Genomic DNA, 24,980 nt, shown 5'->3' with positions numbered 1-24,980 from the left:
TGGCTATATTCTAAAGTGCCACAAACCCAGAAGGTTACTGAAGTGATAAAAAGAAAAACCCAGGTTGAGAAAACGAGGTTGAAAGTCCAGGTTTTATCACCAGCTTAGATAACGCAGTTAACTGCTTGGTGGGAGGGAGGCAAGGGTCTTAGCTTTCAGATTTATGACATAGGGACAGTTATACCTATCCTAGAGGATTGTGAAAGAGCAAATGAAAGAACATGGAAAAAGTGCTTTTAAGAGTAGAAAAATGCCAAACAAATACGAAGTGGTATTAGTGAGTCTAAGTGACTGATGCTAGTTACATAGGCACCTCTGATAGTCTCGAATGTTTGTTTCTGGTTATTTAATGTGGAGGAACTGCCCATTGGGAATTTGAGAGGTTATTTCTCCATCAACACCCAAAATATATCTCCTCAAGATGAAATAAATGTTTTTTAGCAACGAAGAGATGCTTTCTATACATTAATCGTGGATGGATTATTTTATGTTTTTCTAAGTTAGGCAGGAAAGGTGATGTTAGTAACATTATTGAGTGACTGCAGTGTGCTAGATACCTGACACGCATTGTCTGTAATCCTCACAGCGACCTTGCAGAGCACTTTTACAGGTAAGGACGCAAAGCAACAGCTTTTTTGGTCCTGTCCAGCTAGTAAGTGGAAGTGTTGAGTTCCAAACGGCAACTCACGGGCCATAAAACCCTCCTTTTCGGGGTCAGTCCTTCCCAGGCTTGGCTTCCTTACCCCACAACAGCAGCTCCTCGGCCCTGATTTTGAAGGCCCGTATCTGCCTCCTTCTCTGCACGTTCAGCCTACTTTCTCTTTTCGTCACCAAACTTTGAGCTCCACGTATCAGAATAGGTTTCTTTGGTAAATCATCTAAGATTGACTGAGGATATTATCAAGTGAGGTCTGGTGTGCCAGAGACATGTAAGTGATGGAGACTTCCCAAACAGTTCTTTTAATTGAGGAACTTAGAACATTTTTTCCCAAAGCTTTAAAAACTTGTCCTTCCTAAAACATCAATATTACAATAGCGTTTTGCTAGGATTTGGATTTTTTTTTTCTTTCTTAAAAAGTACTTTTTGCATGTATTTTTTAAATACATTCCAATGAGCTTGTATAACTTTGGGTTTTTTTCTTTTTTTTTCCAACATTAAACCATGATTTAAAAAAAAAAAGTACAGATCATCTTATAATTACAGCCACAGCTTCTTCCCACACCTTTACTTGTCTCCAGAAGCACCTGCTTTTGTTTTTTCTGTTTCTGGTGGTACGTCCATAGCTCCTGATGGTATGCTTGGTTCTGTTTCTGGATTTACTGACTTTAGACATTATCTGTCTTTTGTCTCACTGCTTTGTGTTCTATGTGATTTCCCCAACTCACATCTTTCAGCCTTTCTGTTTAATGCATTCTTTAATTCAGCAATTTTTATAGTATCTTCTCGTTTCACGGATACACATCTCAGATCTCCTTAAGGATACCAGAGGACTTTCAAAGTCCTCTTTGGATCCCTGAATTTTTTAATTTTCCTAAGACTTCTATTTACTGTTTGTTTATGTTGGTCTTTTCTTATCCTCATGTCTGGTGATTCATTGCTGTCCTTTTCATATTAAGGATGCATCATAAAAAAGTTGCCTGGAGGCTTTGCTTTAGGCTAAGCTGACAGAAAGCTAGCAGTTAAACTGAGGAGCCCCCAAATGCCAGCATGCAGAGAGCTTGGCTCTGGGGTGCCAACATCCGTACCAACTACCTTAGTTCATCCTAGAAATTTTGTGCAGTTGAATTACAGAAGAGTAGTCCATTCCCTCCCTTCCTCACCTGTGTAGATACTGGGCTTCGTGCATGGGGGTGAGCAGGGCTGGCTTCATGGGCGTGCAACCAGGAGGGCCCAATGCTTGGTTTAGTGCTCTGCTGTTGTCTCACATTTCGATTTTGTACTGAGCCAGGCAAACTATGTAGCCAGTGCTCAAGGTGAGAGAAGGGGTTGTGTGGATGACTTTTGAATATAAACCTTCCATGAATCTTCTAGTTTTTCACCTTAGTGATCTCTCCTGGTTTCCACTATGCTCACATGCTCCACATCTAGATTCCTTGTGGGTTTCTAAAAGTCAGGTTGACTTGCTCACGCCTCATTTGCCAACCTCGTTTGTGTAGCCTAAGTTACAGCTTCTGTGTGTCTGCTTTGTAAGTCACCACCCTTTTAGCCCCTCCAAGACATTTGTTCAGGTGTCTTCCTGTCTTCTGCTGGTTTTCTTCTTTATGTCTGTGTTGTGGACATGTGCCTTTTATCTTCAGCTCCTCATTTTTAGTAGGATCTTGGAAGGAAGAGGAGATAAATCTGTGTGCTTAGTTCACCATCTTGAACTACAAAACACTGTCCAGCTCTTACAATAGCAATGAGGAGCAAACCAATCACCCAATAGACATTAATTACAAATAAAAAAAGCCAAAAAACAAATTTGTCTTCCTAAAAAATAAATAATTTTGGTTACAGCTAGAAAAATGTGATTTTAGAGCCTTTATAACTTTTTAAAGAGTAGAAAGAGGGTTTGAATTTACGCATGTTATAACTTAAGATTGTTATTTTTCTGTCTCGTAGAGGGTGCTGGATCTTTACCCTGGACAGGGGGCTCTGCAGCCAAGCCTGGAAAACCCAAGGGAAAGAAGAAGCTTTCTTCAGTTCGTCAGAAATTTGATGTAGGTTACTCTCCAATAGATATTTGTAATGACTGAGTTAAGTGTGCTGTAACTAGCTTTAGTTTTTTGTTTTTTTTTTTTTTAGCTTTAAGGAACAAAAGTTTATTTTCTCAGAGTTCTGGAGGCTGAGAGTCCAAACCAGGGTATCAGCCATGTCAACTCCTTCTAAAGGCGCTGAGGGAGGAGCTGTTCCATACCTCTTTCCTAGCTTCTCGAGGCTGCCAGCAATCCTTGGCGTTCCATTCAAAGGGATTAGGACCTTCATTAAATGATAACATCTACGAAGAAAATCTCTATTTCCCCAAACAAGGTTACATTTGCAGGGGCTAGGACATCAACATATCTTTTTGTGGGACACAATTTAATCTGTAACAGGCTCCTAAAAATGATAAAAGCCTCAGTATGAATACTCTGGTGGGATCACAGCCTAGACAACTTGTCAAGAGACGCAACTGGTTTGTCCCTTGTGGCGGAGGAAGTGGCTTGCGGGTGACCACAGAGGGGCAGTCACTTTAGTCTTAGTGCTGTGTGGGTTTTAATTCTATAACTTCAGAGGAATAGGGTGGACCTTTGGTTGCCTGCCTGGGGATGTTATTTATTTATTTATTTATGTATAATTTTTATTGTGCTTTAAGTTAAAGATTACAAATCAAGTCAGTCTCTCACACAAAAACTTATATACACCTTGCTACATACTCCCAGTTGCTCTCCCCCTAATGAGACAGCCTGCTCCCGTCCCTCCACTCTCTCTTTTCGTGTCCATTTTGCCACCTTCTAACCCCCTTTACTCTCTCATCTCCCCTCCAAATAGGAGATGCCAACATAGTCTCAAGTGTCTACCTGATCCAAGAAGCTTACTCCTAACCAGCATCCTTCTCCATCCCATTGTCAAGTCCAATCCCTGTCTGAAGAGTTGGCTTTGGGAATGGTTCCTGTCCTGGGCCAACAGAAGATCTGGGGGCCATAACCACCGGAGCCCTTCTAGTCTGAGTCAGACCATTAAGTCTAGTCTTTTTATGAGAATTTGGGGTCTGCATCCCACTGCTCTCCTGCTCCCTCAGGGGTTCTCTCATGTTCCCTGTCAGGGAAATCATAGGTTGTAGCTGGGCACCATCTAGTTCTTCTGGTCTCAGGCTGATGTAGTCTCTGGTCTAGGTGGCCCTTTCAGTCTCTTGGGCTCGTAATTACCTTGTGTCCTTGGTGTTCTTCATTCTCATTTGCTCCAGGTGGGTTGAGACCAATTGATGCATCTTAGATGGCCACTTGTTAGCGTTTAAGACCCCAGACGCCACTCTCCAAAGTGGGAAGCAGAATGTTTTTTTAATAGATTTCATTATGCCAGTTGACTTAGATGTCCCCTGAAGCCATGGTTCCCAAGCCCCCGCCCTTGCTACGCTGGCCTTTGAAGCATTCAGTTTATTCAAGAAACTGCTTTCATTTAGTACAGTAGTGCTGACCTTGCCTGTATTGTGTGTTGTCTTTCCCGTCACCTAAAGTAGTTCTTATCTACTATCTAATTAATGAATACTCCTTTCCACCCTTCCTCCCTCTCCACTCTTGTAACCATCAAAGAATATTTTCTTCTCTGTTTAAACTACTTCTCGAATTCTTGTAGTAGTGGTCTTATACAATACTTGTCCTTTTGCAACTGACTAATTTCACTCAGCATAATACCTTCCAGATTCCTCCATGTTATGAGATGGCTCATGGATTCATCACTGTTCTTTATCGATGCGTAGTATTCCATTGTGTGAATGTACCATAATTTATTTCTCTACTCATCTGTTGATCGGCACCTTGGTTGCTTGCATCTTTGCTATTGTAAACAGTGCTGCAGTGAACGTGGGTGTGCGTATATCTGTTCGTGTAAAGGCTCTTATTTCTCTAGGATATATTCCAAGGAATGGGATTGCTGGATAGTATGGTAGTTCTATTTCTAGCTTTTTAAGGAAGCACCAAATCAATTTCCAAAGTGGTTGTACCATTTTACATTCCCACCAGCAGTGTATAAGTGTTCCAATCTCTGCACAGCCTCTCCAACATTTATTATTTTGTGTTTTTTGGATTAATGCCAGCCTCATTGGAGCGAGATAGAATCTCATTGTAGTTTTGATTTGCATTTCTGTAATGGCTAATGATCGTGAGCATTTCCTCATGTATCTGTTCGCTACCTGAATGTCTTCTTTAATGAAGTGTCTGTTTATATCTTTTACCCTTTTTTTAATTGGGTTGTCTTTTTGTAGTTGAGTTTTTGCAGTATCATGTAGATTTTAGAGATTAGGTGCTGATTGGAAATGGCATAGCTAAAAGCTTTTTCCCAGTCCATTGGTAATCTTTTTACTCTTTTGAAGTCTTTGAATGAGCATAGGTGTTTGATTTTTAGGAGCTCCCAGTTACCTAGTTTTTCTTCTGCATTGTTAGTAATGTTTTGTATATTGTTTATGCCATGTATTAGGGCTCCTAATGTCCCTATTTTTTCTTCCATGATCTTTATCGTTTTAGATTTTATATTTAGGTCTTTGATCCATTTTGAGCCTGTTTTTGTGCATGGAGTGAGGTATGGGTCCTGTTTCATTTTTTTGCAGATGGATATCCAGTTATGCCAGGACCATTTGTTAAAAAGACTGTCTTTTACCCATTTAACTGTTTTGGGGCCTTTGTCAAATATCAACTGCTCATCTGTGGATGGATTTATGTCTGGATTCTGAATTCTGTTCCATTGGTCTATGTATCTGTTGTTGTACCAGTACCAGACTGTTTTGACTACTGTGGTGGTATAATAGGCTCTAAAATCAGGTAGAGTAAGACCTCCCACTTTGTTCTTCTTTTTCAGTAACGCTTTACTTATCTGAGGCCTCTTCCCCTTCCATATAAAGCTGGTGATTTGTTTATCCATCTCATTAAAAAATGTCATTGGAATTTGGATCGCAATTGCATTAAATCTATAGATCGCTTTTGGTAGAATAGACATTTTTATAATGTTACATCTTCCTATCCATGAGCAAGGTACGTTTTTCTGTTTATGTAGGTCTCTTTTGGTTTCTTGTAGAAGTGTTTTGTAGTTTTCTTTGTGTAAGCCTTTTACATCTCTGGTAAGATTTGTACCTAAGTATTTTATCTTCTTGGGGGCTACTGTAAATGGTATCGATTTGGTGGTTTCCTCTTCAATGTTCTTTTTGTTGGTATAGAGGTAGCTTTAGTTTTTAGAGGAATATTAAAATACTAGTAATAGTGTTGAAATAAAAAGGGGTATGATTTTGGGAGAAAAGGTGTTGCTGTAATTGAGACTGGTAAAGGCTTCAAAGATAGTGAGTCCTAGCTGTCTGCATTTTTATAGTTCTAGGTTGTTACTCCTTAAGTGCTAACATGCTATCATTAATAATCAGTGATTTTTCAGTGATTCAAAAGCCATACCACTGTTCTTTCTCCTCTTAAATCTTGAAAGAATAATGTTTCTCAGATTGAATGACTCTGTTCCAAGGGTCCAGGAGGCCTGGAGGCTTCTGTCAGGACCTCAGCAGTCCCTAGGTGGGCTGCTGAGCCTTCAGGGAAGAGCAGAGATACCATGAGGACATTTGACTATAGAATTTGTAACCATTTTAGTTACTTGGTTTTTTGGTTTATACCTAGGGAAGAAAGTTTCTCAGAAGCATCCTTTTTATGGGTTTGACTGAATTATCGATAGCTTTATTGGATAACATCAACAGATACTTGTTTACTTCAACGTGGTAATAATAACCTGGATGGCGTCGTCATCTCCAGAGAGACATGCTTGGTTTAAAAGGCATGTTTGATATAAAATACAGTTTTATACTTGGATAATGAAAAAACAATATATTTTGTTTTTATAATACAAACTGCAACAGAACAAGCAGTTTTCACTATATAATCTTGTGTTTTGGCTTTAAGCAAAAGCTCACTTGGGCGTATCTCCCACTGATAATGAAGAATACAAATGGGATATCAGAATCTCCCGAAGGAAGACTGAGGTTATGGGTGAAAAAAAGTTGAGAAACAAACTTAAATGATTAATGTTAGATAAGTTCTGTGTTGAGAATTTTAAGTAGAAAATAACAGAAGCAGAACAGTTACACTACCCAAGATGATCATAGTATTCGTTATTAGATCTGTTATATTGGCTGGTTAGGTGTTTAAGTGCTTCATTGAAGCATTGTGTATTTATAATTTCAGAGTTTCATTAGTTATATCTCCTCCTCCATAATGATTGTTTTTAGCATATATTCTGTGATCACCAAGGTAGTAATTGAATAGACTAAACTACTGTGCACACTGTCACTATTTCCCCTTGATTTGTACCATCATCATTACCACGTAATGAATGTCAATTTATGATTCTTTGTTCACAAGTTACTTTTCTTCTGCCATGGGGCTTAGTTTTGGGGGTCTCAAATCCAGCACATGGATTACTGTTGTTTGTGTTTTATTACTCGGCACTGTAATGAATAATTTTTGAATTTTTTTTCTTTACCTCTAGCATAGGTTTCAACCTCAAAATCCCCTCTCGGGAGCCCAGGAGTTTGTGCCAAAGAATCCCCCGGATGATGACGACTTGAAACTTTGTTCCCACACGATGATGCTCCCCACCCGCGGTCAGCTGGAAGGGAGGATGATAGTAACCGCTTACGAGCATGGGCTGGACAACGTCACCGAGGAGGCAGTCTCTGCTGTTGTCTACGCAGTGGAAGTTAGTTTGCTGTTGACAGAAGTATTTTCACAGATTGAATGTGATGAGCTTGTGTTGGTTATTTAAAGTTGATATTGCAAGAAAGGAACCAGAATGTCGCTCTGATCTCATGGGATTGTCATCGTTAGAGTTGTTATCTTTTGAGGGGGAAACATATCACAGATCCAGAGGATTACCTTGAGTGAACAGACTATAAACTTTTCAGATAGGTTACTTCTGGCCTAACATTCTGCTTGATTTAATGTTTTATTTGTCAATATGGGAACAGTCTTTAAGGAAAAAAATAAGATTGAGAATCCTATGCAGTCCTTGGTTTTTGCTGGGATGCGTGATATTGGAAGAGCATTAGACTCGGTGTTTGAATTTGGGACTCTTGTCTTTACACACATGCGTGCGTCCCTTCGTTTCAGTCATGTAGCTGACAGAATGTGCGTTGGGGTGTATAATGTGCAGGTACAATCAGGTGGACTTGGGTAAGTCCTCTGGATTCCCTTGGCCTCAGTTTCTTCATCTGTACCTCAAAGATAGTAATAGCTATATTGTGGAGTTTTAAACATTAAATGACTTCTGTATGTGAAAACCCATTATAAATTGAACAGTGTTGCCTTGTGTAAGGTGGTTTTATTGGTATAATTGAAACTCCTGCTTGGTCCTGGCTCCCCTGGTACTAATGGTCATCTAGGACTGGTCCTCCTCTCCATTTCCATAGACCTCTCCATCCCTCTCTTAATGTAATTGCCTCTCATAAAAGTGAAGAAACATTAAGTACCTTTTTTTTGTGCTTATTTCCTACATACCTGTTGTTTATGTAGCTTTTGAAAGTGTCAGGGTGATTCTAGGGAATATCTGCACACTGTTCCCAGGCAAGGATTTTAGTATCTTGGGCATTCTAACCAATAAATACCAGACCCGGAAACTTTTTGTTCTGTTTTTAAACCAAGTTCCAAGGTAGTTTGCCTCTTTTAAAATTTTATTTATTTATTCATTTGTTTTACTTTTACCCTATTTAAAACTATCCGAAAATCATTTCTGAGACAGCAGAGCAAATTTAGAACATGAAAACTTCTTTTAAATTTCAGATAGAGCAAGCTCATCTTAAACAGAACTAAATAAAAATGAGCATGTCTCCCTCCTTCCTGCACCCTCCTGCTCTTCTGCTGTGGTCCTGTTGCTTATTAGTGAGCATTCGTCTGGTTCTAGCATGTGCTAGCCTGCCCCATACCTCTATCCACCAGATGCCAATTAATGTTTCTATGATTTGCTTTACTTTTATTTTTAATTTTGTTGTTGAGAATATACACAGCAAAACATACACCATTTCAACAGTTTCTACACGTATAATTCAGTGACGCTGATTACATTCTTCGAGTTGCGCAACCATTCTCACCTTCCTTTTCTGAATTATTCCTTCTTCATCAACATAAATTCATTGTCCCCTAAGGTTCGTATCTAATCTTTCAAGTTGATGTTGTCACTTTGATCCCATATAGATAGTTGTTAAAAGAGCATAATATTCAGGGCAGACATTTTTTACTAGTTAAGCTAAACTATTTTTTGGGTTTTAAGAAGGCTTCAGGGGATATTTTTGGTTTAAAGATTAATCTCAGGGTGGTAGTTTCAGGGACGATTTGCTTGTGCTAATTTTCTTTCTTGTTTTACAGAATCACCTTAAAGATATTCTGACATCAGTTGTGTCAAGAAGGAAAGCTTACCGGTTACGAGATGGTCACTTTAAATATGCCTTTGGTAGTAATGTGACTCCACAGCCATACCTCAAGAATAGTGTAATAGCTTACAACAGTTTAATAGAAAGGTAATTGAAGTTTGTGATTTTGCTCCCATCGCTTGCTAGCTGGCTAAAACACTTATGTAATAGACTGCTGTTAAATAATTGCTTATTGTGTTTCTGTAAGTGCCTTTGACAGCAATACAGTTCTATTTTTTTAAGTTCTATCCTTGCATGATATCTAGTGAATTATTCAGATGTTCTTTATATGATGAGTGAGGTTTCAGAGTTTGGCTGCTGCATGTGGGTTAACATCGGTCCATGCCCCACACATGGAGGTGGATGGTGGGTCCCTTGGGCAGTGCCTCCTCCCAGCTTCTTGGGCAAGACGTGCCTGGCAGTGAAAGCGGTTTTTGGTCAGAAGCCTGGCATGTGATTCCTAGGTTCAGGCTTTTTTTTTTTTTTTTTTAATTTTTATTGTGCTTTAAGTGAAAGTTTATAAATTGAGTCAGTCTCTCATACAAAAATTTATATACACTTTGCCATATAATCTTAATTGCTCTCTCCTTAATGAGACAGCCCGCTCCTTGCCACCACTCTCTTTTCGTGTCCATTCCGGCAGCTTCTGACCCCCTCTACTCTGCCATCTCCCCTCCAGATAGGAGATGACAACATAGTCTGAAGTGTCTACATGATCCAAGAAGCTCATTTTTCACCAGCAGCTTTTTCTGTCCCATTGTCCGGTCCAATCCCTGTCTGAAGAGTTGGCTTTGGGAATGGTTCCTGTCTTGGGCTAACAAAAGGTCTGCAGGCCATGACCACTGGGGTCCTTCTAGTCTCAGTCAGACCATTAAGTCTGCTCTTTTTACAAGAATTTGGAGTCTGCATCCCACTGCTCTCCTGCACCCTCAGGGGTTCTCTGTAGTGTTCCCTGTCAGGGCAGCCATCCTTTGTAGCCAGGTACCATTTAGTTCTTCTGGTCTCAGGCTAATATAGTCTCTGGTTTATGTGGCCCTTTCTGTCTCTTGGGCTTGTAATTACCTTGTGTCCTTGGTATTCTTCATTCTCCTTTGGTCCATGTGGGTTGAGTCCAATTGATGGATCTTGGATGGCCATTTGCTAGCATTTAAGACTCTAGACACCACTCTCCAAAGTGGGATGCAGAATGTTTTCTTAATAGATTTTATTATGCCAATTGACTTAGATGTCCCCTGAAGCCGTGGTCCCCAAACCCCTGCCCGTACTATGCTGGTGTTTGAAGCATTGAGTTTATTCAGGAAACTTTTTTGCTTTTGGTTTAGTCCAGTTGTGCTGACCTCGCCTGTATTGTGTGTTGTCTTTCCCTTCACTTAAAGTAGTTCTTAACTACTATCTAATTAGTAAATATGCCTCTCCCTCCCTTCCTCCCTCTGCTCCTCGTAACCATCGAAGAATATTTTCTTCTCTGTTTAACTTTTTCTAAAGTTCTTACAATAGTGGTCTTATACAATATTTGTCCTTTTGCAACTTACTAATTTCACTTACTATAATGCCTTCCAGATTCCTCCATGTTATGAAGTGTTTCACAGATTCATCACTGCTCTTTATTGATGCATAGTGTTCCATTGTGTGAATATACCATAATTTATTTATCCATTCATCCATTCATGGGCACTTTGGTTGCTTCCATCTTTTTGCTGTTGTAAACAGTGCTGCAGTGAACATGGGTGTGCATGTATCTGTTCGTGTAAAGGCTCTTATTTCTCTAGAGTATATTGCAAGGAATGGGATTGCCGGATCATATGGTAGTTCTATTTCTAGCTTTTTAAGGAAGCGCCAAATCAATTTCCAAAGTGGCTATACCATTTTACATTCCCACCAGCAGTGTATAAGTGCTCCAGTTTCTCCACAGCCTCTCCAACATTTATTATTTTGTGTTTTTTGGATTAATGGCAGCCTTGTTGGAGTGAGATGGAGTCTCATTGTAGTTTTGATTTGCATTTCTGTAATGGCTAATGATCGTGAGCATTTCCTCATGTATCTGTTCGCTACTTGAATGTCTTCTTTAGTGAAGTGTCTGTTCATATCTTTTGCCCATTTTTTAATTGGGTTATTTATCTTTTTGTAGTTGAGTTTTTGCAGTATCGTGTAGATTTTAGAGATCAGGCGCTGATCGGAAATGGCATAGCTAAAAACTTTTTCCCACTGTGTAGGTAATCTTTTTACTCTTTGGTGAAGTCTTTGGATGAGCATAGGTGTTTGATTTTTAGGAGCTCCCAGTTATCTAGTTTTTTTTCTGCATTCTTTATAATGTTTTGTACACTGTTTATGCCATGTATTAGGGCTCCTAATGTTGTCCCTATTTTTTCTTCCATGATCTTTATCGTTTTAGATTTTATATTTAGGTCTTTGATTCATTTTGAGCTCGTTTTTGTGCATGGTGTGAGGTATGGGTCCTGTTTCATTTTTTTGCAGATGGATATCCAGTTATGCCAGGACCATTTGTTAAAAAGACTGTCTTTTCCCCATTTAACTGACTTGGGGCCTTTGTCAAATATCAACTGCTCATATGTGGATGGATTTATGTCTGGATTCTCAGTTGTGTTCCACTGGTCTATGTATCTGTTGTTGTACGAGTACTGGCTGTTTTGACTACTGTGGTGGTATAATAGGTTCTAAAATCAGGTAGAGCGAGGCCTCCACTTTGTTCTTTTTTTTCAGTAATGCTTTACTTATCCGAGGCCTCTTTCCCTTCCATATGAAGTTGGTGATTTGTTTCTCCATCTGATTAAGGAATGTTGCTGTAATTTGGATCAGAATTACATTGTATTTGTAGATCGCTTTTGCTAGAATAGAATGTTAAGTCTTCCTGTCCATGAGCAAGGTATGTTTTTCCACTTACGTAGGTCTCTTGTTTTCTTGCAGAAGTGTTTTGTAGTTTTCTTTGTGTAAGTCTTTTACACCTCTGGTAAGATTTATTCCTAAGTATTTTGTCTTCTTGGTGGCTACTGTAAATGGTATTGATTTGGTGATCAGTATTCTTTTTGTTGTTGTAGAGGAATCCAACTGATTTTTGTATGTTTATCTTGTATCCTGATACTCTGCTGAACTCTTGTATTAGTTTCAGTAGTTTTCTGGAGGATTCCTTAGGGTTCTCTGTGTATAAGATCATGTCATCTGCAAATAGAGGTACCTTTACTTCTTACTTGCTAATATGGACACCCTTTATTTCTTTATCTAGCCTAATTGCTCCAGCACAATGTTGAATGAGTGCTGATAAAGGGCATCCTTGTCTGGTTCCTGAACTCAAGGGGAATGCTTTCAGACTCTCTGTTTAGGATGATGTTGGCTATTGGCTTTGAATAAATGCCGTTCATGATGCTGAGGAATTTTCCTTCTATTCCTGTTTTGCTGAGAGTTTTTATCACGAATAGGTGTTGAACTTTGTCAAATACCTTTTCTGCATCAGTTGACAAAATCATGTGATTCTTGTCTTTTGTTTTATTTGTATGATGGATTACATTGTTTTTCTAATGTTGAACCATCCCTGCATCCAAAAAGCAACCAAACCCAGTGCCGTTGAGTCGATTCCGACTCATAGCGACCCTATAGGACAGAGTAGAACTGGAGCGCCTGGCGGATTCAAACTGGCGACCCTTTGGTTAGTGATTTCCCTATCTGGGTTGACATCTCATTGCTCTGTCTGGTGTTTGAGTCTTGGGTTGATATCTGATATTACTGATTTTCTAACGAACTCCTTTTAGTATTTCTTGTAGTTTTGGTTTGGTTTTTACGAATTCCCTAAATTTGTGTTTATCTGGAAATGTCCTAATTTCACCTTCATATTTGAGAGAAAGTTTTGAGGGATATATGATTCTTGGCTGGTAATTTTTTTCCATCAATGCTTTATATAAGTCATCCCATTGCCTTCTTGCCTGCATGGTTTCTGCCAAGTATTCCGAGCTTATTCTTATTGACTCTCCTTTGTAGGTGACTTTTCATTTATCCCTAGCTGCTCTTAAAGTTCTCTCTTTATCTTTGGTTTTGGCAAGTTTGATTATGTCTTGTGACTTTCTTTTAAAATCTACCTTATGTGGAGTTTGATGAGCATCTTGGATAGATATCTTCTCATCTTTCATGATATCAGGGAAGTTTTCTGCCAACAAATCTTCAACAATTCCTTCTGTATTTTCTGTTATCTGTCCCTATCCTAGTACTCTAATCACTCATAGGTTATTTCTCCTGATAGAGTTCCACGTGATTCTTAAGGTTTCTGTATTTTTTAAAATTCTTTTATCAGATTTTTCTTCAAATATATTGGTGCCAAGTGTTTTATCTCCAGGTTCACAGATTCTGCCTCCCTCTTGCTCAGTTCTGCTCCTGTGTGTTCCTTGGCTTGTTCTGTGTATTGCTTGATTTCCTTTCTGATATCTCTATGGGTTTTGTATATTAATCTTTTTGTATTCTGCATCCGGTAGTTCCAGGAAGGCACTTTCATGTAGAAGATCCTGTGATTCTTTGTTTTCAGAGCTTGTTGAGGCTATCATGGTCTGTTTCTTTATGTGACTTGATATTGACTGTGTTGTCTCTGAGCCATCTATAAGTTATTGTATTATTTTATGTTTGCTTACTGTATCCTAGCTTCTTGCTTTGTGTTGTTTTGATATGCCCAAATGGGTTGCTTGAGTGAGCTGGATTATTTTCACCTTTGGAGCTCTGACGTCCTGTTCCCAGGTTGCTAGAGATGTTATCAGGTATATCAGTCTAGGTGTCCATTTACTTTTCTTGTATGAATTCAGCTTAGATGTCCAGGTAGCTGATCATCAAGTGTGTGGTACAGGCTCTGTCCTACAGTATTAGAGGGGCAGGGGTGATTGGGGTAGGTACCGGTATCTGGTTGCAGCAGGGGGTCATGCTCTGAAGAGGATAGGGGACTGAGAATGGTCCCCCAAGTGTCTTAGAGGAAAGCAAGTCCCTCTTCCCTAGAGCGTACAGGTGGGTGGGTTCTGTAGACGGCCCATGGGCACCCAATATTTTTGGTTGTAAGGACTGGGACGTACCAGTTATTCTTGGACCCCTGTCGAGGGTGGCTGGGTGATCTGAGTGGCACTGTCATTCCTTAGGCCCCTCAGTGGGTAGGTGAGGACCTTGTTTAATAGGCAAAGTGGTGTCAGACATCAAACACCCACTCCTCTGTACAGGGATACACAGAGTCACGGTACCATTTCAGGAGGAAGCATATGATCAAGAAATAATGGTACTGAAGGAAGAAGTTCAAGCTGTACTGAAGGCATTGGCAAAAAACAAGGCTCTAGGCATTGATGGAGTACCAGTTAAGATGTTTTAACAAATAGATGGAAGGACTCACTTGTCTGTGTCAAGAAATTTGGAAGACAGCTACCTGGCCAACCGACTGGAAGAGATCCATATTTGTGCTCATTCCAAAGAAAAGTGATCAACCTGAATATGGAAATTATCGAATAATATCAATATCACACGAGAAAAATCTTGCTGAAGATCATTCAAATTCAGTTGCAGCAGTACATCGACAGGGAACTACCAGAAGTTCAAACCAGATTAGGAAGAGTTCATGGAACGAGGGATAAATCATCGACAGTATCAGATGGATCTTGGCTGAAAGCAGAGAATACCAGAAAGATGTTTATCTGTGTTTTATTGACTGTACAAAGGCATTTGACTGTGTGGAACATAACAAATTATGGACAACCTTGCAAAAAATGAGAATTCCAGAATACTTTAATTGTGCTCATGAGGAACCTGTACGTAATCTAAGGGACAGTCGTTTGAAAAGAACAAAGGGAGACTTCATTGTTTAACGTCAGGAAAGATGTGCGTTTTATTCAATCTTTATGCTGAGCAAATAACCCGTTACGCTAGACTACACGAAGAAGAATAAGGCATCAGGATTGGAGGAGGATTCATTAACAACCGGTGATACGCAAATGACACAACCTCATTTGCTGGAGGGAAAGAGGACTTGAAGCACTTACTGATGAATGTAAACGACTACAGCCTTCAGTATGGATTACATCTCAATGTAAAACAAAATTCTTCACAATTGGACCAGTAAGCAACATCATGATAAATGGAGAAAATATTGAAGTTGTCAAGGATTTCATTTTACTTGTATCCGCAATCAGCGTCCATGGAAGTAACAGTCAAGAAATCAAACAGTGCATCGTCAGGAGCAAGGAAGAAGGAAGAAAACCAAAGACATGAGGGAAAGTGTAGTCCAAAGGACTAATGGACGACAACTACCCCAGCCTTCACCAGAATGAGTCCAGCACAATTAGATGAGCAGCTCAAGAAAAACGAAAAGTTGCATACAGAGGAGAAACTATAAGGCTAAGCTCTGATTATGTGGCAGAAACCCTCCAAGCAGGATGACATGTATAAAACCTTGAAAGAAAAAAATTGCCAACCAACAATAATATATCCTGCAAAACTCTAGTTCAAATATGAAGATGAAATTAGGACATTTCCAGATAAACAGAAATTAAGGGAATATGTAAAAACCAAACCAAACTTACAAGAATTATTAAAGGGAGTCCTTTTGTCTGAGAACAAACAACATCAGACCACAGGCTGAACCTAGTATGCAAGATTGTACCAGCCAGATACCAACCTAAGAAATGAACTCTCAAGGACTATTCAAAACCAGAATAATTACAACAGGGAAACCAGAAAGATTAATCCGTAAATGACGTCAAAACAATAAAAGAAGGAATAAACAGTGTAGGTATAGAACTTCCCAATGGAGAGGAAGGCAAGGTGAGACGAAGTAATAATAGACTGGTTCAAACCTAGGATGATACAGGTAAATTTCAAGGTAACCACAAAGAAAGTTAGCAAAGCTACTAAAAAAAATGAAGAAAAACATAAAGTCTCAATAAAAACAAAATTATAAAAACAAAAGAAATCCACAAACAAAAGGAATTCAGCAAATCAGTAAGAGGAACAAAGGAAACGTCAGCACCACAAGAAGAAAAAAGCACTACAAAATGACAGCAATAAACACACACATATCAATAATAACACTCAATGTAAATGGCCTAAACATAGCCATACAAAGACAGTGACCGAATGGATTAAAAAAAAAAAAAGATCCATCAATATACTGTCTACAAGAGACACACCTTAGAAACAGACATAAATTTAGTAAAAATCAAAGGATGGAAAATAATATATCAAGCAAACAGCTACCAAAAAAGAGCAGGAGTGGTAATACTAATCTCAGATAAAATACTTAAAATCCACCATAAAAGACAAAGAGGGGTAGTATATAATGATTAAAGGGACGATCGATCATGAAGACAAACAGTAATAAACATCTGTGCACCCTATGACAGGGCTCCAAAATACATAAAACAAACTGTAAGCACTGAAAAGAGAAATGGACAGTTCCACAATAACAGTAGGAGACTTCAACACACCTCTCTAGCTAAAGGACCAAACATCTAGAAAGAAACTCAGCAAAAATACATTAGAGCTAACAGGCACAATCTGCCAAAATGACCTCATAGACATATATAGAACACTCCACCCAACAGCTGCAAAGTACACATTCTTTTCCAACGCAATGGAATGTTCTCTAGAATGGAGTATATCTTAGGCCACAAAGAAACCGTCAAAAAAATCCTAAACATTGACATAATAAAAAGTATCTTCTCTGGCCACAACACCGTTTAGGTAGAAATTAACAACAGGAAGAGCAAGGGAAAAAAAAGTCAATTACATGGAATCTGAATAACACCCTGCTTGAAAACCACTGAGTAATAGAAGAAATCAGAGATGGAATAAAAAAATTCCTAGAATCAAACAAGAATGAAAACACATCATACCGAAACCCTCGGGACACAGCACAGACAGTCCTCAGAGGTCAATTTATAGCAATAGATACACACATTGAAAAAGAAGAGACAAAATCAAAACATTGGTTATGCAACTCGGACAAATACGGAACAGCAAAAAAAGCCCACAGCCGCCAGAAGAAAGGAAATAAAGATAAGAGCAGAAATAAATGAAATAGAGAATAGAAGAACAATGGAAAGATCAACAAACCACTGACCAAACTGACAGAAGAAAAACAGGAGAGGACACAAATAACCCAAATAAGAAATGAAACTGGGAACATTACAACAGACCGTACTTAAAAAAAAAAAAAAAAGGATCATAATAGAGTATTATGAAAATCTATACTCCAACAAACTTGAAAACCTAGAGAAAACAGACAAATTTCTAGGAACACTCTACCTACACACTACCTAACAGAAAATGATGTTGAAAATCTGAACACACCCATAGCAAGAGAAGAGTGTGAAAAGGTAATAAAAAAAACTCCCCCGCCCCCCCCGCCCCAAAGCCTTGGCCCAGATGGCTTCAGTAGAGAATTCTAGCAAACAGTCAGAGAAGAGCTTATACCGGTACTACTCAAACTAATTCAAAACATAGAAAAGGAAGGGATACTTCTGAATTCGTTCTATGAGGACTGCATAATCCTGATACCAAAACCAGGGAAAGACACCACAGAAAAAGAAAATTAGAGATTAATATCTCTCATGAATATAGATGCAAAAATTCTCAACAAAATCCTAGCCATTAGAATTCAGCATCGTATCAAAAATAACACAGCACGACCAAGTAGAATTCATAGCAGTTATGCAAGGATGGTTCAACATGGGAAAATCAATCGACGTAATCCACCACATAAAAGGAAAGAATCACACGATCATCTCAATCAGTGCAGAAAAAGCATTCAACAAAGTCCAACACCCACTCCTGATAAAAACTCTCAGTAAAATAGGTATAGAAGGGAAATCCCTCAATGTAATAAAGGGCCCTAAAAAAAAAAATTTTTTTTTTTTTTTTTTCTATGGGCCATTTCTGCTCTGTCCTGTAGGGTCGCTATGAGTCAGAACTGACTCCACGGCACTGGGTTTGTTTGTTTGTTTTTTATGGAAAACCAATGGCCAACATGATTCTTAATGGAGAGAGGCTGAAAACATTCCCCTTGAGAACAGGAACAAGACAAGGATGCCCGTTATCACTACTCCTCTTTAACATTTGTGCTGGAAGTCCTAGCTAGAGCAATAAGGGATGAAAAAGAAATAAAGGGCATCCAAATTGGTAATGAAGAAGTAAAACTGTCCCTATTTGAGGATGAGATGATACTATACAGGAACAAGAGAAGGATGCCCGTTATCACTCCTATTTAACATTGTGCTGGAAGTCCTAGCTAGAGCAATAAGGCAAGAAAAAGAAATAAAGGGCATCCAAATTGGTAATGAAGAAGTAAAACTGTCCTTATTTGAGGGTGATATGATGCTGTACATAGAAAATCCAAAAGACTCCACAAGACAACTACTGGAACTGTTAGAAAGATTCAGCAGAGTATCAGGATACAAGGTAAACATAAAAAATCAGTTGGATTCTTATACACCAATAAAGAGAACAACGAAAAGGGAAATCAGGAAAACAATACCATTTATATTAGGCCCCCCCCAAAAAAAAAAAAAACTTAGGGATAAACCTAATCAGGGAGTAAAAGACCTATACAAAGAAAACTACAAAACACTACTGCAAGAAACCAAAAGAGAACTACATAAATGGAAAAATATACCAAGCTCACGGATAGGTAGACTCAACTTTGTAAAGATAACAATTCTACCCAAAGCGATTTACAAATACAATGCAATCCTGATCCAAATACCAACAGCAGTCTTTAAAGAGGTAGAAAAACTAATGATTAACTTTATATGGAAAGGGAGGAAGGCTCAGATAAGTAAAGCACTATTGAAGAATAAAGTAGGAGGACTCACACTACCTGACCTCAGAACCTACTATATAGCTGTGGTAGTCAAAACAGTCTGTTACTGGTACAACGGCAGATACATTGACCAATGGGACAGAATTGAGAACCCTGATGTAAATCCATCTACCTGTGGTCACCTGATCTTTGACAAGGGCCCAAAGTCCATCAACTGGGGAAAAGACAGTCTTTTTAACAAATAGTGCTGGTAAAACTGGATGTCCATCTGCAAAAAAATGAAACAAGACTCATATCTCACACCATATACAAAAAGTAATTCAAAATGGATCAAAGACTTAAATATAAAGCCAAAAACTATGAAGTACACAGAAGAAAAAATAGGATCAATGCTAGAGGCCCTAATACAAACCACAACCAAGAACACACAAACTTCAGAAGATAAGCTAGATAACTGGGATCTTCTAAAAATGAAGCACTTAGGCTCATCAAAAGACTTCACCAAAAGAATAAAAAGAGAACCTACAGACTGGGAAGCAATTTTTGGCTATTACAAATCAGACAAAGGTCTAATCTCTAAAATCTACAAGAAAATCCAACACTTCTACAACAAAAAGACATAATTGGATTAAAAAATGGGCCAAGGAAATGAACAGACACTTCACCAAAAAAGGACATTCAGGTGGCCAACAGACACATGAGGAAATGCTTGCAATCACTACCCTTTAGAGAAATGCAGATCAAAGCCACAATGAGATACCATCTCACACTGGCATTACTGGCACGAATAAAAAGAAACAGGAAATAACAAATGTTAGAGAGGCTGTGCTGAGATCAAAACTCTTATATACTACTGGTGGGAATGCAAAATGATACAACCATTTTGGAAAACGATATGGCCCTTCTGTAGAAAGCTAGAAATAGACATAGTGTATGATCCAGCAATCCCACTCCTACGAGTATATCCCGGAGAAATAGGGGTCGTCACATAAATAGACAAACATTCATTGCAGCATTGTTCAAAAAAGATGGAAACAACCTAGATGCTCATCAACAGATGAATGGATAAACTGTGGTACATACACACAGTAGAGTATTACATGACCATAAAGAACAACGATGAATCTGTGAAGCATCTCCTAACATGGATGAATCTGGGGGCGGGGGGGGGGGGCATCATGCTGAGTGAAACAGGTCAATCACAAAAGGACAATATTGTATGAGACCACTACTGTAAAAACTCATGAAAAGGTTTACACACGAAAAGAAATAATCTTTGATGGTTACTATGGAGGGGAGGGTTGGGAATGGAAAAACACTACAATAGATTAGGTGGTAACTTTGGTGAAGGGTAATACAGTGCACAATACCACAATACTAGGGAAGCCAGCACAGCATGTACAAGGCAGGGTCATGGTAGCTCCACAGATAAATCCAAACTCCCTGAGGGACTGAATTGCTGGCCTGACGGCTGTGGTGACCATGGTCTTGGGGAACATCTAACTCAATTGGCATAACATAAAGAAAATGTTCTACATTCTACTATGGTGAGTAGTGTCTGGGGTCTTAAAAGCCTGTGAGCAGCTATCTAGGATACTCCACTGGTCTCACCCCTTCAGGAGCGAGGAAGAATGAAGAAAACTAAAGACACAAGGGAAAGATTAGTCCAAAGGACTAATGGACCGCATGTACCACGGCCTCCTCCAGACTGAGTCCAGTACAACTAGGTGGTGCCCGGATACCACCACTGACTGCTCTGACAGGGATCACAATAGAGTGTCCCAGATAGAGCTGCAGAAAAATGTAGAACAAAATTCTAAATCACAAAAAAAGACCAGACTTATTGGCCTGACAGACTGGAGAACCCCTTAGAGTATGGCCCCCACGCACCCTTTTAGCTCAGTAACGAAGTCACTCCTGAGGTTCACCCTTCAAGCAAAGATTAGACAGGCCCATCCAACAAAACGGAACTAAAGGGGCACACCAGCCCAGGGACAAGGACGAGAAGGCAGGAGGGGACAGGAAAGCTGGTAATAGGGAGCGCAGGGTCGAGAAAGGAGAGTGCTGACATGTTGTGGGGTTGTTAACTAATGTCACAAAACAGTATGTGTACCATCCAATGAGAAGCTAGTTCTGTAAATCTGTACAATTAAAGAAAAAAAAAAAGTACATTGGCATAGAGTTTTAGCGTTGTAGGTATATTGATACTTGTGAACTGGGCTTACATAAGATGCGTTTGTTGTTGTAACTACAGGGATATTTTTATAAAAATAATTTTCTGCTGAAACACTGCACAGGAATTTTATAGCCAGTCATTTTGCTGTCACCCCCTCTGACAGCGTCCCCTGGTGCAATCTGTACCCCCAAGCCCTTCTGATGAAACCACTGGCTTCTCTAACATGGCTGCTTTTGTCTGCTGCCTCTAACCCATGCTAGTGTTCTGCTCTTGCTTTCCTTTAAGTTACTTCGTCACTTGCTCTTGTTTTACCTGCTTGTATGTTCCTCAGATTGTATAGGTTGTCCCGTTTTTGATGATGGAAAGCTCATGGTGACATCCCAGCTTGTGTTGTAGCTGGGTTCTAATTTGAGGAAGTGGGCAAGGTCTGGATTAACTCTCCATCGTCTGTTTTTGCCCGATGCTTCTTTTTGTGACTGTATTTTTTTCCCTTGCTCTTTATTTCTGATCGCCTTGTCTCCAATACTGTTTACCTTCCTCTGCAGTCAGTTGGTTTCAATTTCATATTCCTAATTAAGCCCCTTAAGGGCAGGAACCGATTTTGATTTCATATCCTGAGCTTAGTAAATATTTTAACATTGTGGAGGCAGGAGGGTAAGTGTAGTTGCACTGTATTTTTGGCTGCCTTTAAAAATTAAAGCAACTAGTTAAAACATAGATTTCGAATTCATTTTACGGTTTTTAATAAGATGTATTCTAGCAGCCCACTCCTATTCCATTTGTTCAGTTGTCTCCATCTTAGTTGCTAAGGATGTTCCTGAAATGTTTTTTTCAGCCCTCCAGCCTTTTCTGCTCCTTGTGCTGGTCAGAATCCAGCCTCTCACCCGCCACCCGATGACGCCGAGCAGCAGGCTGCCCTCCTGCTGGCGTGCTCTGGGGACACACTGCCCGCGTCTTTGCCTCCGGTCAACATGTACGACCTTTTTGAAGCTTTGCAGGTAACTCTGGGCTCCTTAAAGCTTACCTAGACTTACACGTAGGTTAAAATACTCTTCAAGTCCGCCAAGATGTACACTGGCTTTTTTCACTTCTTGGCTTTTCAGTTTTTGTTGTTATTAAAGCCATTAATACTAGCCACATTTTTCATATCCTGGGCCCATGAGTTCTTCATAATTCACTCTCCCCAACCTGTGCACCTTCCCCTCTTCCCTACATGGTAAAAGAAAGAAAAAAAAAATCCTCTTGTTCCCATTTGAGAACCTTGTTATGTCCTTTTCCCCAAGTTACCTGATTTGGGGTTTATGAGGTTCTGACTTTAAGGCGGCTCTGTCTGTTGCGTGGATGCTGTTTTATTTTGTATATTGAAAAAGCACACTAAAGTGTAATTGGAGACCTGCTGCTTTTTAAACCGCAGGTCCACAGGGAAGTGATCCCCACACACACTGTGTATGCCCTCAACATTGAGCGGGTCATCATGAAGCTCTGGCACCCAAACCATGAGGAGCTGCAGCAAGACAGAGTTCACCGCCAGCGCCTGGCAGCCAAGGAGGGGCTCTTGCTCTGCTGAGTTAGAATCTGGGGGTATGAAGCCCTCAGCAAATTAGTATTGAGAGTTGAATGTTTTTGGGGTTCACATTTCAAGGCTGAAGTGTATAGTGTATATATAACCTTTCCTATGGAAATGTGTGACATAGACTACATTTTGTGTTGCTACTGTGAAGCCATCAACATAAACCTGACTGTGATGATGACCCAAGTATCTGTGTGTGCGTCACTTCAGTTATGGGAGTGAGAATTGAGTGAGTTCTGGAGATGTTCAGGCATCTGGGACTTAGTGTCCTGTGGTCTGCAGGTGAGGGGGATGACATCCTAGAAAAAAGAAGCCGTTATCACTTAGTCCCCACGATCAGCAGGACAACCACATCATATATTCTGTATCTGGCAAGTCTAAAATTTCTGCCTTTCTCACGTGTTTTGACTGAAATAACCTACACAGTGTTAAAAGTCACATACCTCCTTGAGTGACCAGTTCAATTTTTAATAACTGTAAGTAGGCCCCCCAAGATTCATCGTTACAACTCCACAGAGAATATGACTTGGCAATGCTGTGTTAATAGACAAAGTCCTTTCTTAGCATTAAAAAACAAAATAAAAAATCTTAGAATGCAATTAACCTTGTAAACTGTCTCCCTTCACTCGTTTCTTTCAGTTTCACAGAGTTAAGACTTTGATTAGTGGGTTCATCTAATTAATTATTCCTGTAGAATATGTTTTAAGAAGTACTTAGAACCAGATTGGATTTGTGCTTGGTAATTCCCATCTGTTTCTACCCTTTCAAGTCATAAAGTGAAGGTAATTTACATTTCACAGTGTTACTGGTATCTTTTTTGAAGAGGTATGTTGTTCTTTACTGAAGATACAGTGTTGGTGAATGAAGTAGAATGTACAGATGGATTTGTGGAGGTCTTTTTTTTTAAATAATGTATATAATGATTAAATGTCTGGATCTGTGGATTTGATTTCATACTTTAAATGTGACAAATAAACCTTTTGGGAGAAAACAATGGTGTTTTTGTTTTTTAAAGTAAATACGTAAGGAATAGTGCCTTCTACAGAAATATGAAAAGCCCTGTTTTATGACAGACTTTTCAAAAGAGTGTAATAGCTGTGAAAGATTACAGCAGGCTCCAATTAAGATGCGCCATTTCTTCCTTTTGTGATGTGTAGATTAAGACTAAAAAGAAAAAAACAGTTTAGTTTCAGTTCCTGGCACAAGTCTGAAAAGCTTTTAGAGTTTTAGGGGAGGTAATACTCAGTTTTTAAGGTCTGGAAGAATTCAAACCAATACCCAGTGGTTATTTTGGACTACAAACACATGTGCCCTGATGCTGTCCAGGAAGTGTGTGATGTGTTAACATTTCATGGTCTTTGTAGACAGCCAGGAGGCTCAGTCATGGCCTGCTTTTCTAGGGTTGTGTATAACACGGGTAAGTCCAAAGAAATTCCTTACTATTCCCTAGGTCCTGCCCAAATCCCTAGAGTTACCTCCCTGGCCCGGCAGGCTTGGTAGGATGGCAGGATACAGAAGACTCTTGCCTCATGTACTTCAGGTTTACGCTCTATTGAAGACACTGAAGACGTCTGCTCTCTCTCTGCCAGTTTTCCTCAGGAACTCATTTTCTAAAGTGGGGAGATGGGGTTGAGGGCAGGGCAAGAAGGTGCAAAGAGTTAATATTGAGGATTTTCAAGAAAGCCCCTGAAAGAGACTCGAACTCATGTTCTGTTCATCAAAGGCTGGCTCCAACTCCCCAGTGCTTCCTAAGAAACCCTGAGTGTTTTTATCAAAAATTACTTAGAAAATAATTGTTTCAATGAGGAAAAAAGCGGTAGAAACCAGGTAATTTCAAACGCAGAATAAAGCTTGATTTTTCCTATATGAATTCCAGTTAATACCTGCCTTTTAAACCTATTGCCGTTGAGTTGATTCCGACTGAACTGCCCCATGGGGTTTCCAAGCAGCGGCTGGTGGGTTCTTAGGCTTGCAGCCTGGCTCATAACCACTGTGGTACAGGGATATCAGCAAAACTTGGTTTAATGAGGCTTATTTTACCTGGCACCACGAGGGCCATCTCAGCACTGTTACCCCCTACTGTTGTGATCCACAAAGCACAAATCTCACTTTTCCTCCCCATTGCCGGATTTCACAGAGTTGTCTTCTGATGACTTTGCCTGTGTCCCGTCATGTCCTCAACTCATACCACAGTGCCTCCAGAGTATCAAGTAAGGGCCAGGAAGCTCAGCTTTAGGGGTAAGACTTAAGAGGGTGTGGCTAACTAGTTAGTTCAGCATTTAATTCTGGTGGCTTAAAAAGCAAAAAGAAACGTTTATCCTTGGAGAGCAGACTGCT

At 39.6% G+C, this 24,980-nt stretch overlaps 1 protein-coding gene across 1 annotated transcript in view; it reads left to right on the top strand.

Annotated features, from left to right (window-relative positions):
* Positions 1-23,624, top strand: part of TADA1 (transcriptional adaptor 1) — a 30,603-nt gene extending 6,979 nt beyond the window's left edge. Inside the window, exons 4-8 of the mRNA XM_049881135.1 lie at positions 2,603-2,700; positions 7,196-7,405; positions 9,067-9,218; positions 21,909-22,071; positions 22,488-23,624. Coding sequence (XP_049737092.1) covers positions 2,603-2,700; positions 7,196-7,405; positions 9,067-9,218; positions 21,909-22,071; positions 22,488-22,640 — 776 coding nt within the window. The 3' untranslated portion in view covers positions 22,641-23,624. The remainder of the gene's footprint in view (positions 1-2,602; positions 2,701-7,195; positions 7,406-9,066; positions 9,219-21,908; positions 22,072-22,487) is intronic.
* Positions 23,625-24,980: the final 1,356 nt, after the last annotated feature.

This window comes from Elephas maximus, chromosome 3, assembly GCF_024166365.1.
Source record: "Elephas maximus indicus isolate mEleMax1 chromosome 3, mEleMax1 primary haplotype, whole genome shotgun sequence".
NCBI classification, from domain to species: Eukaryota; Metazoa; Chordata; class Mammalia; order Proboscidea; family Elephantidae; genus Elephas; species Elephas maximus.
The sequence above is the reverse complement of the archived record's forward strand: the minus strand, read 5'-3'. Positions and strand labels throughout refer to the sequence as shown.